The sequence below is a fragment of the Salmo salar genome, chromosome 17 (assembly GCF_965601325.2).
Source record: "Salmo salar chromosome 17, fSalSal1, whole genome shotgun sequence".
Lineage (NCBI taxonomy): Eukaryota > Metazoa > Chordata > Actinopteri > Salmoniformes > Salmonidae > Salmo > Salmo salar.
Genome location: NC_138307.1, coordinates 73,581,374 through 73,594,524, shown reverse-complemented (window position 1 = coordinate 73,594,524; position 13,151 = coordinate 73,581,374). Strand labels below are relative to the sequence as shown.

The 13,151-nt window shown below is 48.4% G+C and overlaps 1 protein-coding gene across 15 annotated transcripts in view; it reads right to left on the bottom strand.

Annotated features, from left to right (window-relative positions):
* The window catches only part of LOC106576581 (neuron navigator 3), a 226,349-nt gene that overhangs the window by 154,394 nt on the left and 58,804 nt on the right, over positions 1-13,151 (bottom strand). For all 15 annotated transcript variants that reach the window (XM_082964081.1, XM_082964077.1, XM_082964078.1 and 12 more), the window contains exons 2-3: positions 1,811-1,928; positions 748-800 (exon numbers count right to left, since the gene is read on the bottom strand). In XM_082964081.1, the coding sequence (XP_082820207.1) occupies positions 748-800; positions 1,811-1,928 (171 nt within the window). The remainder of the gene's footprint in view (positions 1-747; positions 801-1,810; positions 1,929-13,151) is intronic.

Sequence of the window (13,151 nt, the reverse complement as noted above, 5' to 3'; positions counted from 1 at the left end):
ACACACACACACACACACACACACACACACACACACACACACACACACACACACACACACCACACACACACACACACACACACACCCCCCCTCCTCCAGCACAAATCCTTTAGGGACAGGGGTGGCTGGCGTCTGGACCTGCATTTCTGTGGGCTTGTAGGGGAGAGCCCTTAGTGACCAGTGTGTCACAGTGGACCAGACCCAGCTCTAGCCACAAACACAGGGCTTTGGCCAAACACCAACCCTGTTGGGTTTACTGTAAGACAGAAGCCTGGTCAGTAATCCCCCCTCAGAATCCATTAAAACTACACTCAGACTACACGGCAATAAAGCTAGCTAAGTCGCTTTTAATTACACTAGTGTAAAAGATGCCAAACCAGACGGACAAAGTGAGAGAACCCACTGAATTATAGTTAGATTGAGAGGTAATCGTCAAGCTGTGGGCTGTGTGCAATTAGACATTATGCATTTAGAGTCACATCATTGAAATAGTATATTCTTGGCTAAGAGATTTTTGCAATTAGGACCATAGCAGTCAGCCTGTGGTCTCTGAATAGTACTGTTATGTTTCCTGCATTACAATCAAACATGTTCATGACAGTACCCTGAAAGACCTACAAAACATGTCCTCAAGTACACAGACTGCAATTCTTAACCAGGCCAACATTTCAATACCATGACAGCAAAAATAAAAAGAGTAATAATACTATCACCTCCACAAGAAGAAAGGTGAACTAGCAGACTCACCATGTGTGATTGACTCCTGGGGCTGGCATTGATGTCCTCCACTTTCTCATTAGCTGGAAGAAGAAGAACAACAAAAAACTTAAGTGTGAAACCTTCCCACAAGAAGAAGTGCCTAAACACACAGTGAAGCATCAGTGACCCTTCTGAGTTAGAGGACTTCTAGTCTAGTCTGGTGGAGGAGCCCTTACAGAGCTCAGTAACAGGAGGAGCATGGATCTCTGTGTGTGTGTGTGTGTGTGTGTGTGTGTGTGTGTGTGTGTGTGTGTGTGTGTGTGTGTGTGTGTGTGTGTGTGTGTGTGTGTGTGTGTGTGTGTGTGTGTGTGGTGATTCTCTGTGTTTGTGTGTGAGTGTGTGTGTGTGTGTGTGTGGACGTGCGATTCTCTGTGTGTGTGTGTGTGTGTGTGAGTGAGTGAGTGAGTGAGTGAGTGAGTGAGTGTGTGTGTGTGTGTGGACGTGCGATTCTCTGTGTTTGTGTGTGAGTGTGTAGGAATGCCCCCTGCCCAACCACGGAGCAGTGAAAGTTTGGGAAAAGAAAAGTCTCTGCTAATTCATCAGCTGCTGCCTGAGTGTTACTGACGCGGGATCTCAGGCCATTGTCTGTTGTGGAGAGCAGGGGTAAAGTTTCAAGACAGCCCGGGAGGTGGGAAAAAGAGAGATGCAGAGCATCAGCACCAGCCACTCTAGGCTAGCTAAAATATACACATGGGAGACACATGGTTCAATAGAGCAGGACTAGTTTACAGTCTGTGTGTAGTGGGCTGCCAGGGCTGGAGCTCCTCTCCTGACAGAGACCAGTTGGAAATGAAGATAAAGCCTTTGTGTTCCGTCTAAATGCCTGCACCGTTACGTTTTATAGCTGGGTATATGGAGAGTTTCCCTCAGCCTAACAAGTGAGGTTAAGTCAGGAGTGTGTGGTGTGTGTGTGAGCGTGTGTGTGTGTGTGAGCGTGTGTGAGCGTGTGTGTGTGTGTGTGTGTGTGTGTGTGTGTGGGGGGGATATTAGTGCCTGTGTGCGTGTTTGCATCAGTGTGTGTGCGTGTGTGTGTGTGTGTGTGTTCTCTCACCTATGATCTGGATGATTTCTGCCAGCAGAACTCCGTCAGCAATGTCTATGGTCAGGTCCTTGATGAGTCGAGGGCAGCCAGACTTGGTCAGGTAGTGGTTGGCCCAGTCTGTATAAATCTACAACATTGAAGACAATATGGGGTAAGGGTGGGATCTATAACTGTAGACAAAGAGAAAGGAGAGAGAGAGAGAAACCGATAGAAGCTGGCAGGATCTTCAGCTTTATCAGCGAGAGAGACAGACAGAGTAAGAGACAGAGAGAGACAGACAGAGAAAGAGACAGAGAGAGACAGAGATATACAGAGAGAGAGAGAGAGAAAGACAGAAAGGCAGAGAGAGAAATAGAGAGAAAGGCAGAGAGAGAAGAGAGAGAAAGACAGAGAAAGAGAGAGACAAAGAGAGAAAGAGAGACAAAGAGAGAAAGAGAGAGACAAAGAGAGAGAAAGAGAGTGACAAAGAGAAAGAGAGAGACAAAGAGAGAGAAAGAGAGAGAAGAGAGAGAAACCGATAGAAGCTGGCAGGATCTTCAGCTTTATCAGCGAGAGAGACAGACAGAGTAAGAGACAGAGAGGCAGACAGAAAGAGACAGAGAGAGACAGAGATATACAGAAAGAGAGAGAGAGAGAAAGACAGAAAGGCAGAGAGAGAATAGAGAGAAAGGCAGAGAGAGAAGAGAGAGAAAGACACAGAGAAAGAGAGAGACAAAGAGAGAAAGAGAGACAAAGAGAGAAAGAGAGAGACAAAGAGAGAGAAAGACACAGAGAAAGAGAGAGACAAAGAGAGAAAGAGTGACACAGAGAAAGAGAGAGACAAAGAGAGAAAGAGAGAGAAAGAGAGAGAGACAAAGAGGGAGACAGAAACAGAGAGAGAGCGAGAGCGAAAGAGAGAGACAGAGCGGGAGAGAGAGGGAGAGTGAAAGTTCTACAAGTTGATCTGACTAATTTAAAGATGGGAAGCTTAGTGCTTGGCATTTCCTATTTGAGGTATGAGTCAGGTTTGTTTTAGTACCACGGTCACTGCTGACCTCGACCACACAGAATAACAAACACAGGCTTCCTTAGTCCTCCTACATCCCAGAATCAGATGGCCCAGTTCCATCTCAACATAAGTAGCACACAGCACACCAGTGAGTATTAACCAAACAGTGGATTCCCAATACATCTCTCCAACACAAACACAAATATTTGATGAAAGACAGACGCTTACAACATGAGGATGACTCGCTGGGTTTATGAGCTCAGTCTGCAGGACTGGGAAGGAGATCAGATCAGCCTTTTAAAGAAGAGATCCAACCTGCTACTAACGCATCACCAGCGGGACGTTTAACTGCTGTTACTGTAGGTCTTGCAATAGAATCCATAAACCGATTAGGACCAGGACGATGCCAGTATAGTGGTATCGTGGCTAGGAAACAAAACAGCAAACGGATTTAACTTCTTTAGGAAAACAGCCCTAATGATGGAAACAAACATCATGATGTTGTCATCCAGAATCACATGTATTTATTTATATGCTATAGCACACAATATTTTACATACAGCAGGTTTTTAAAGGACCAAAGAGTGTGGTCTGCTTCGTGTTTTCATTTTTGCCATGAAAAAAAATATTGTGATACTGGTATCGTCACGGCCCTCAAACCAATAGGTTGATTTGTTAGCTATGTACTGTACTGGTGATTGAAACTAACAGCTGCAGAGATTTTGACGAGGTCTGTTAGGGGGCATTACTTCTGCGGTTTATCCTTGCATTCCTACAACTCTCTTCAGGCAGTCCCCTATCTATCTCACTGCACACTCATTTTGAGGGGATCATCTTTTCATACTATCTATCCGCCTGCAGGAGGAGGGAACCACAGGGAGGGCAGGATGAACAAAAGTGTCTGCAGCGTTTTCAGAGCAGCGAGGCCGTGCGTTACTCATGGAAATACTCAGAGACAGACACAGAAGGGCTCTTCTTCTTCTTCCCTGACAGACTTTATTTCCACCGGGTTCTCTGGGGGGTACTTTGAAAAAGGCGTACCTCAGGGGTCCGTTGTGGAGCCGCTCAAAGATACCTGCCACCATACCAGAGCCTCACGCTCTTCTTGTTATCCTCAGATTAATTCAAAAAAGCAAGAGGGCTGTTTTTTTTTCATATCCTACATGTGTTTGTGTGAGGACTCAACCAGCATGAGGAATTTTCAATGTCAAAATCCGCTTAGAAATGCAAGGGCCTCTGTGGAGGGGTTTTGTCTGTGACTTTCAGTCCACTGGTGGTCTACTAATAACGCCATTGACTGAAACTCAGTTAAAACCACTTCAATATCACCAAAGGAGCGCTTTTAAAAGGAACACTTGATAGAGAGATTAAATGATGTACGTATATGCAGATTATAGGCACTTTACATCTACCAGCCTATGGTTCCCATTTCCCAGCAACTCCCTCATAAAAACCAAGCTCCTTATTAGGAAATTATCCCTTTTCCCCCCTCTGCCTCACACACTGCTCCCAATTAACGGTGTTTCTCGCTCTTTCAGGGAACGGGGCACGTATCCTTCAAAGACAACTCCTTTCAAAGGTTTTGTCTGTTGTGGTTTTGTTCTCCGGCTTCTCTCTGATGAGGGAGGCATTAACGAGAACCAGGGAGCGGCGGGAAGCACCTTCGTTAGACACACATACACACACAGCACGTGTTGGAGTACAGTACACACACTTTTAAACCAGGTCCCACTAGGCCTCACCACCACTACTGCCTGAGGAGGGGGAACAACCACAGTGTGGAGAAGAGCCTCACATTCCGACACCTCTGGTCACGGAAGCCGCGGGAAATACTATGACGGCTGAGGGATATGGAGAACGGACTGGGTTCATCACATCTCTACTAATTGCTGCGACAGATAATACCAAGTATGCACCGGGGCGGCCAGGGGCCGGGGTTTGGAATGCCAGGGGGTACAGTAAGTAACAGAAACTTCCTCAAAGAGAGGAGCCTGCAGAGGAGGAAGGTGCTCTTGATCCTCTGCACCACCTCCCTCCCCCCTTTCCCAAAAAATAAGAGTGAATCAGGAGTGCCGCATTGACACAATCACAGGGAGAGAGGGAGAGCGAGTTTCCTCTGCCAGGGATGTCTCTGGTAAAAGGGGAGTGTTCAATCAGCTTTTTGACACGAGTGGAGAGACACGAGGGGAGGTGTGCCTCATCAAGACGGATTCAATTAAATTCACCACAAGCCATTTTGGTGAATGGCTTGTTTTGGTGAGCGAGAAACTGACTGCATCCGTCAACTGGAGGAAACATTTGGAGTTGTTTGTTGGGGTTTTTCTGTCCAGCCAAACTTGAATTCCCACCGCCCAGCCAAACAAACAACATGCTCAACACTAGAATTAAATGGTGCTCATTCTCTAATGATGATTGCATAAATTGCCATCACATTCAGAAATGTTGGAATAATTGACAACCTGAAAAGCTCGCGGGGCTCCATGGTGTTAAACTACATTCCACTATTCCTACGCCACAAAATGGCACCCTATGCCGTATAGTGCACTACTTTTGACCAGACCATATGGGCCTGCTCAAAAGTAGTGCACTAAATAGGGAATATGGTGCCATTTTGGGATACATACAATGAAGTAAATGGGTGTGACAGAAAAGAGAAAATGATTACAAAGCAGTCTCTAAATCAGATAATGTCATGGAGGGAAAAAGTAAGGACACTGGTTCAAGGTGAATCTATACCCCCCAATGCATTCATTACAGCAAAGTTAGACAAACCAGCCAGTATGTGATCTGAACCTACACACAAACCACAACAACAGATTGACAAAGAACCTGCCTAGCCAACTTCTATAATTCATTTCAAACTCAACTAAGCAGCCAGCCTGAACCTACCCCTGTCTGAGACACTGGCGGTAAACATGAACAGCTTCTCATTCACTCTCCTCTTCCCTTTGTCTTCACTGTTGTTGCTGTTCATTCAGTCTCTTTAAGCCCCTTAAATAGAGAATCACTGTTCAACATTTCGTGTGTCACTGTGTCAGTTTCCCTGACTCATTATTTTATTTTCTTGCTAACAGCTCTGACTTGCAATTCTATCCAGCTAACAAACGGTGTCGGGCAACGTCAGAACAAACACTGACTGACAACGGCACGTCTAACAGAAGCCCTAACATCAGCCGTGCCACTCTCAACGTTCATAGAGAATAATGACATCAGGACATACACACACACACACACACACACACACACACACACACACACCTCTCACGCACAAGCCCACACCCCCTTCTCCCTCCATCCAAGCTCCCCGGAGCAGTTACAATAACTATCTATTCTCCAGTGATGCTAGCTACAGAGCTGTCAATATACCTGTTATGAAGCCATCTCCCTCAGCGTCAGGCTCCTGTACAGATAAGCAATCAGCTTTCACGCCAGTGTGAGAGTGCCTTGCGGCGAGCAGACTGCTTTACAGTCGGAGCACAATGCAGTGTCTATGGCTGCGCAGGTACTGCCGGCAACCTGCAGTGGCCCCTTAATACCTCCGGGGGGAGCCAGCCAGCTACTGAGGCGAGACAGAGCCTCAGGGCTTGAGGGACTGAAGCAGACCTGGCTGTGACTTTATACAGGCCAAGGGTATTCACTGTGCTGTGGAAGTCGAAGCGGTGGTCTTTTATCACTGATATGTGTAGCAGAGAAGGATGGGATTTAACACACACACACACACACACACACACACACACACACACACACACACACACACACACACACACACACACACACACACACACACACACACACACACACACACACACAGTCATTAACACCCAGTAGTTCATATGAGGACGAGGCCAAACATGACACTGAGGTGAAGATGGACATATGCACTCACACACCTGCAAACACACTACACACCACAGCAATAATATGTCCAATGCAACAATAGAAAATAGTGTACACAGGTTTGTTTATGTGCCATTGGATATCAGCCTGAGCCAGAATTATTTAGCTGTTGTTGTTTCTCTCTGATTTCATGGTAGTTTTCCATTGGTTCCACTAGTCTTCCCAGCACCACATGAGACAGACCAGAGATGAATGACATTATGGCAATGACTCCATAGTTTGTCAGGAGATTTGAGAGGAGGGCTGGGGGGATAAAGAGAGGGAGGTTGTGTCTGGGTTGTGTCTGGGGTTGTGTGTGGGGTTGTGTGTGGGGTTGTGTGTGCGGGTTGTGTATGGGGTTGTGTCTGGGGTTGTGTATGGGGTTGTGTATGGGGTTGTGTCTGGGGTTGTGTCTGGGGTTGTGTCTGGGGTTGTGTCTGGGGTTGTGTCTGGGGTTGTGTGGGGGGTTGTGTCTGGGGTTGTGTCTGGGGTTGTGTCTGGGGTTGTGTCTGGGGTTGTGTCTGGGGTTGTGTCTGGGGTTGTGTCTGGGGTTGTGTGGGGGGTTGTGTGGGGGGTTGTGTGGGGGGTTGTGTGGCGGGTTGTGTGGGGGGTTGTGTGGGGGGTTGTGTGGGGGGTTGTGTGGGGGGTTGTGTCTGGGGAGTGTCTGGGGTGTGTCTGGGGTTGTGTGTGCACGTGGATCTCTCGGCACCCCTCCATCAGACATCAAATCCTAACAGGACACTCCACAGTGGGGGGTGAATTTGGGGATTGTGGGTCCTCATTTCTGAGGCAATGGGATGGGTCACCGCACTGGCTGTTCAATGGGATGGGTCACACCCCTTCCTGTTCAATGGGATAGGTCACCCCCCTGGCTGTTCAATGGGATAGGTCACCCCCCTGGCTGTTCAATGGGATAGGTCACGCCCCTGGCTGTTCAATGGGATAGGTCACCCCTGGCTGTTCAATGGGATAGGTCACCCCCCTGGCTGTTCAATGGGATGGGTCACCCCCCTGGCTGTTCAATGGGTGGGTCACACCCCTGGCTATTCAATGGGATGGGTCACCGCACTGGCTGTTTAATGGAATGGGTCACCCCCCTGGCTGTTCAATAGGTTGGGTCACCCCCCTGGCTGTTCAAAGGGATGGGTCATCCACCTGGCTGTTCAATAGGTTGGGTCACCCCCCTGGCTGTTCAAAGGGAGGGTCACCCCCCTGGCTGTTCAAAGGGATGGGTCACCCCCCTGGCTGTTCAATGGGATGGGTCATCCCCCTGGCTGTTCAAAGGGAGGGTCACCCCCCTGGCTGTTCAATGGGATGGGTCATCCCCCTGGCTGTTCAAAGGGATGGGTCACCCCCCTGGCTGTTCAAAGGGATGGGTCATCCCCCTGGCTGTTCAATGGGATGGGTCACCACACTGGCTGTTCAATGGGATAGGTCACCCCCCTGGCTGTTCAAAGGGATGGGTCACCCCCCTGGCTGTTCAAAGGGATGGGTCACCCCCTGGCTGTTCAATGGGATAGGTCACCCCCCTGGCTGTTCAAAGGGATGGGTCATCCCCCTGGCTGTTCAAAGGGATGGGTCACCCCCCTGGCTGTTCAAAGGGAGGGTCACCCCCTGGCTGTTCAAAGGGAGGGTCACCCCCCTGGCTGTTCAAAGGGATGGGTCACCCCCCTGGCTGTTCAAAGGGATGGGTCACCCCCCTGGCTGTTCAATGGGATAGGTCACCCCCCTGGCTGTTCAAAGGGATGGGTCATCCCCCTGGCTGTTCAATGGGATGGGTCACCCCCTGGCTGCTCCCACGGGTTAGCTAAGGAGGTAAAGTGTGTGTTACCTATGTGTGTGTTGGCTTCTGGCTGTACCCCTGTCCCTTTACTACAGCTAAACACCCCCCCTCTCTTTCTCTCTCTCTCTCCCTCCCCTCCCTCCCTCCCTCCCTCCCTCCCTCCCCTCCCTCCCTCCCTCTCTCTGCCGTCTATCACTCTCTCCTTTCCATCTCTCTCTCCTTTCCATCTCTCTCTCAGCCTCTCCCCCTCTCCCCTACAGGCAGGTCACAGTCGTCTAGACACAGACAGAGAGAGAGAATTGTCTGGCTAACAGAGAACATGACAAATGTCCCCCTCTCTCTGGGTCTGAGGGTTCTGCTGACATGATCACTGGTGACATGGTGTGAAGGTCGCAGCGACCTCCTAGACTGAGTCACAAATGGCACCCTATTCCCTATATAGTGCACTATTTTCAATCAGAGCCCTATTGACCCTTATCAAAAGTATTGCACTATAGGGAACCATTTGGGTCTCAGATCTTGCCTCCTTGAACAGAGTGGTACTCAGTGACAAAGCGAAATACAACAGTCTTGATTTGGCTTACTGTTCCCTCTTAAAACAGTTAGTGGCTAATAGCTGGTAGATGTACAGTATATCTCATCAATACAGTCAAGGGAGTGTATAGTTATTGCAATGGGACTGGGATCAATATCCACATTAGAGACCACCTATTGGGTCTACACTGTATTAGAACATGATTGGATAGTAACTGACTGCTATTAGTGAATCGAGCACCAAGGAGTGACTGACATGCAGTCTATGGGTAGTCTATGGGTAGTCTATGGGTAGTCTATGGGTAGTCTATGGGTAGTCTATGGATAGTCTATGGGTCGTCTATGGGTCGTCTATGGGTAGTCTATGGGTAGTCTATGGGTAGTCTATGGGTAGTCTATGGGTAGTCTATGGGTAGTCTATGGGCCCTGGTCAATAGGCTGCCATTAGAGACTCAGCATTACTCTCTGAGCCGATTCAGTCAAGGGGCTCTGACCACCCAGTTCTAATACAGGGTAATTGTATTTGAGGGTTGATTATATATAGGCATCTCTCTGCAATGTTACCATGAACCCTGGGGACCTGAGCCTCAGCAGTAGTACATGGAGATTGGATGAAGAGAGGTACCGTTCACACTCCCATCAAAAATCCAAGCCTGGCAAAGAGATAATTCCTGCATAATTAAGCTCTACATAAAAACTGCATAAACTTGAGAGTGATGAGACCATAAAGTCAATGCACTGTGATGAACTGTCCTCAGAGAGCGTCTTTGTGAAGAACGGCGGAGTCAGGATTGGGAGCGATCAAGTGATCGACAGAAAAAAAACGCCCTGTCAGAAATCCCCCAAGACCAGAACGGACTGTGAAACCAAGTTGGACAGGCGAGGAGAGACATCCTTCCCAATGGGAAGGCCTTTCCACTGTTAACCTGTATAGACTATTGTTAACCTGTATAGACTACTGTTAACCTGTATAGACCACTGTTAACCTGTATAGACTACTGTTAACCTGTATAGACCACTGTTAACCTGTATAGACCACTGTTAACCTGTATAGACCACTGTTAACCTGTATAGACCACTGTTAACCTGTATAGACCACTGTTAACCTGTATAGACCACTGTTAACCTGTATAGACCACTGTTAACCTGTATAGACCACTGTTAACCTGTATAGACCACTGTTAACCTGTATAGACCACTGTTAACCTGTATAGACCACTGTTAACCTGTATAGACCACTGTTAACCTGTATAGACCACTGTTAACCTGTATAGACCACTGTTAACCTGTATAGACCACTGTTAACCTGTATAGACCACTGTTAACCTGTATAGACCACTGTTAACCTGTATAGACCACTGTTAACCTGTATAGACTACTGTTAACCTGTATAGACCACTGTTAACCTGTATAGACCACTGTTAACCTGTATAGACCACTGTTAACCTGTATAGACTACTCCCATGGGCATGACACATCTTCAAACCTCCATTTTCTCAGAGAAACTCTCACTATCTTGTCTTCAGAGGAGAGTGGACCTCCTATTCCACACAATCTGACTATGGAAGTGTCCCAGATGGCACCCTATTCCCTATATAGTGCACTACTTTTGACCAAGGCCCATAGGGCAGCATCTCTCCACAGCAATATATATTTTGGGGCGCAACCTTTGAATAGGTCCATAGTGAAGTGAACACCTTCTTAACCACACCAACTGTCAATCATTGCTGAGGCTGTGTGTGTTCCAAAACATTGGTCAGGCCCCGACTTGGTCGGTTTGAAAACGGATCTGTCCAATCATATCGAGGGGCGGCGGAGTTTGGTTTGTGTTTGATTCTGGCAAATCACAGACGCACATTCCTGGTGGATCTAGGTGATTTTCACTTAGACCTGATGAAGCCGTCTCGCTCTGAAGGAATGTTAGTTGGAATTCCCAGAATGTCATGAACTGTGCTTAACTTATCTCAACCTCTAGCTCCCTCTCCCTCTCACCCTCTTTCCCTCTCTTTTCTCCCTCCCTCCCTCTCTCTCTTTCTCCCTCTCTCTCTTTCTCCCTCTCTCTTTCTCCCTCTCTCTCTCTCCCTCTCTCTTTCTCCCTCTCTCTTTCTCCCTCTCTCTTTCTCCCTCTCTCTTTCTCCCTCTCTCTTTCTCCCTCTCTCTTTCTCCCTCTCCCTCTCACCATCTTTCCCTCTCTCTTTCTCCCTCCTTCCCTCCCTCCCTCTCTCTGTCTGTCTCTCTCTCTCTTTCTCCCTTTCTCTCTCCCTCTTTCTCTCTCTCCCTCTTTCTCTCTCTCCCTCTTTCTCTCTCTCCCCCTCTTCTCTCTCTCCCTCTTTCTCTCTCTCTCTCTCTCTCTCTCTCTCTCTCTCTTTCTCTCTCTCTCCCTCTCTCTCCCCCTCTTTCTCCCTCTTTCTCCCCCTCTCGCTCTTTCTCCATCTTTCTCCCTCCCTCTCTCTCTCTCTACAAGTAAGCTACTGTAGTGTATTTGCCCTTTCCTTGAGGATTTATCATTGAAACATTCAAGCTTCTTTTTAGGTCTAATTTGTACAATCATGACTTCGTCAGTCTCAAAATATTTGAATGTGCGGTCAAAAAGACACACGTAAGCTTTGATTAATATTCCCAAAGTACATATCTGGCACGACAGTCCCTCATTTCGTGAAAACCCTGAGTGGGAGAGAATAAAATAATTGCATGGCGGGATGCAGTTTGGATGGATTCTGTTGTTGGATGCGCTCACACACGTCAATCAAGGATTCTCTCAGTACTGCAAGCTGACGCAAGGATGGACATGGGCCAGTAAGGGGGGCCGAGGGGAGACAAATGGTGGATCACTGCGACCCAAAAAGCATATTTTCCTTATCTAGTGCACCAGGGTCCATAAGGCTCTGGTCTAAAGTAGTGCACTAGATAGGACATAGGATGCCATTTGGGATACATCCTGAGAATGACAGCCTCAGATCAGCCAGCAATTAAGCAGCTCGGTCGTGGAGCGATGACAACTCCTGCTGGCGCATCACTTCTCAGCTAGAGTCAGTCAGTCTCTCACTAACGCTACCCCTCCTCATCACACCACCAGTCAGCCAACCAGTCAGTCAGCGAGTCAGTCAGTCTCTCACTAACGCTACCCCTCCTCATCACACCACCAGTCAGCCAACCAGTCAGTCAGCGAGTCAGTCAGTCAGCGAGTCAGCTAGAGTCAGTCAGTCTCTCACTAACGCTACCCCTCCTCATCACACCACCAGTCAGCCAACCAGTCAGTCAGTGAGTCAGTCAGTCAGCGAATCAGTCAGTCTCTCACTAACGCTACCCCTCCTCATCACACCACCAGTCAGCCAACCAGTCAGTCAGCGAGTCAGTCAGTCAGCTAGAGTCAGTCAATCTCTCACTAACGCTACCCCTCCTCATCACACCACCAGTCAGCCAACCAGTCAGTCAGCGAGTCAGTCAGTCAGCGAATCAGTCAGTCTCTCACTAACGCTACCCCTCCTCATCACACCACCAATCAGCCAACCAGTCAGTCAGTCAGTCAGTCAGCCAGCCAGTCAGCGAGTCAGCCAGTCTCTCACTAACGCTACCCCTCCTCATCACACCACCAGTCAGCCAGTCAGTCAGTCAGTCAGTCAGCCAGCCAGCCAGTCAGCGAGTCAGCCAGTCTCTCACTAACGCTACCCCTCCTCATCACACCACCAGTCAGCCAGTCAGCCAGCCAGCCAGTCAGCGAATCAGTCAGTCTCTCACTAACGCTACCCCTCCTCATCACACCACCAGTCAGCCAGTCAGTCAGTCAGTCAGTCAGTCAGTCAGTCAGCGAGTCAGCGAATCAGTCACTCTCTCACTAACGCTACCCCTCCTCATCACACCACCAGTAAGTCAGTCAGCCAGCCAACCAGTCAGTCAGTCAGTCAGTCAGTCAGTCAGTCAGTCAGTCAGTCAGTCAGTCAGTCAGTCAGTCAGTCAGTCAGTCAGTCAGTCAGTCAGTCAGTCAGTCTCTTTCATTAACACTACCCCTCCTGATCACATCACCAGTCATTCAGTCAGTCTCTCTCACTAACACTACCCCTCCTCATCACACCACCAGTCAGTCAGTCAGTCAGTCAGTCTCTCTCACTAACACTACCCCTCCTCATCACACCACCAGTCAGTCAGTCAGTCAGTCTCTCTCACTAACA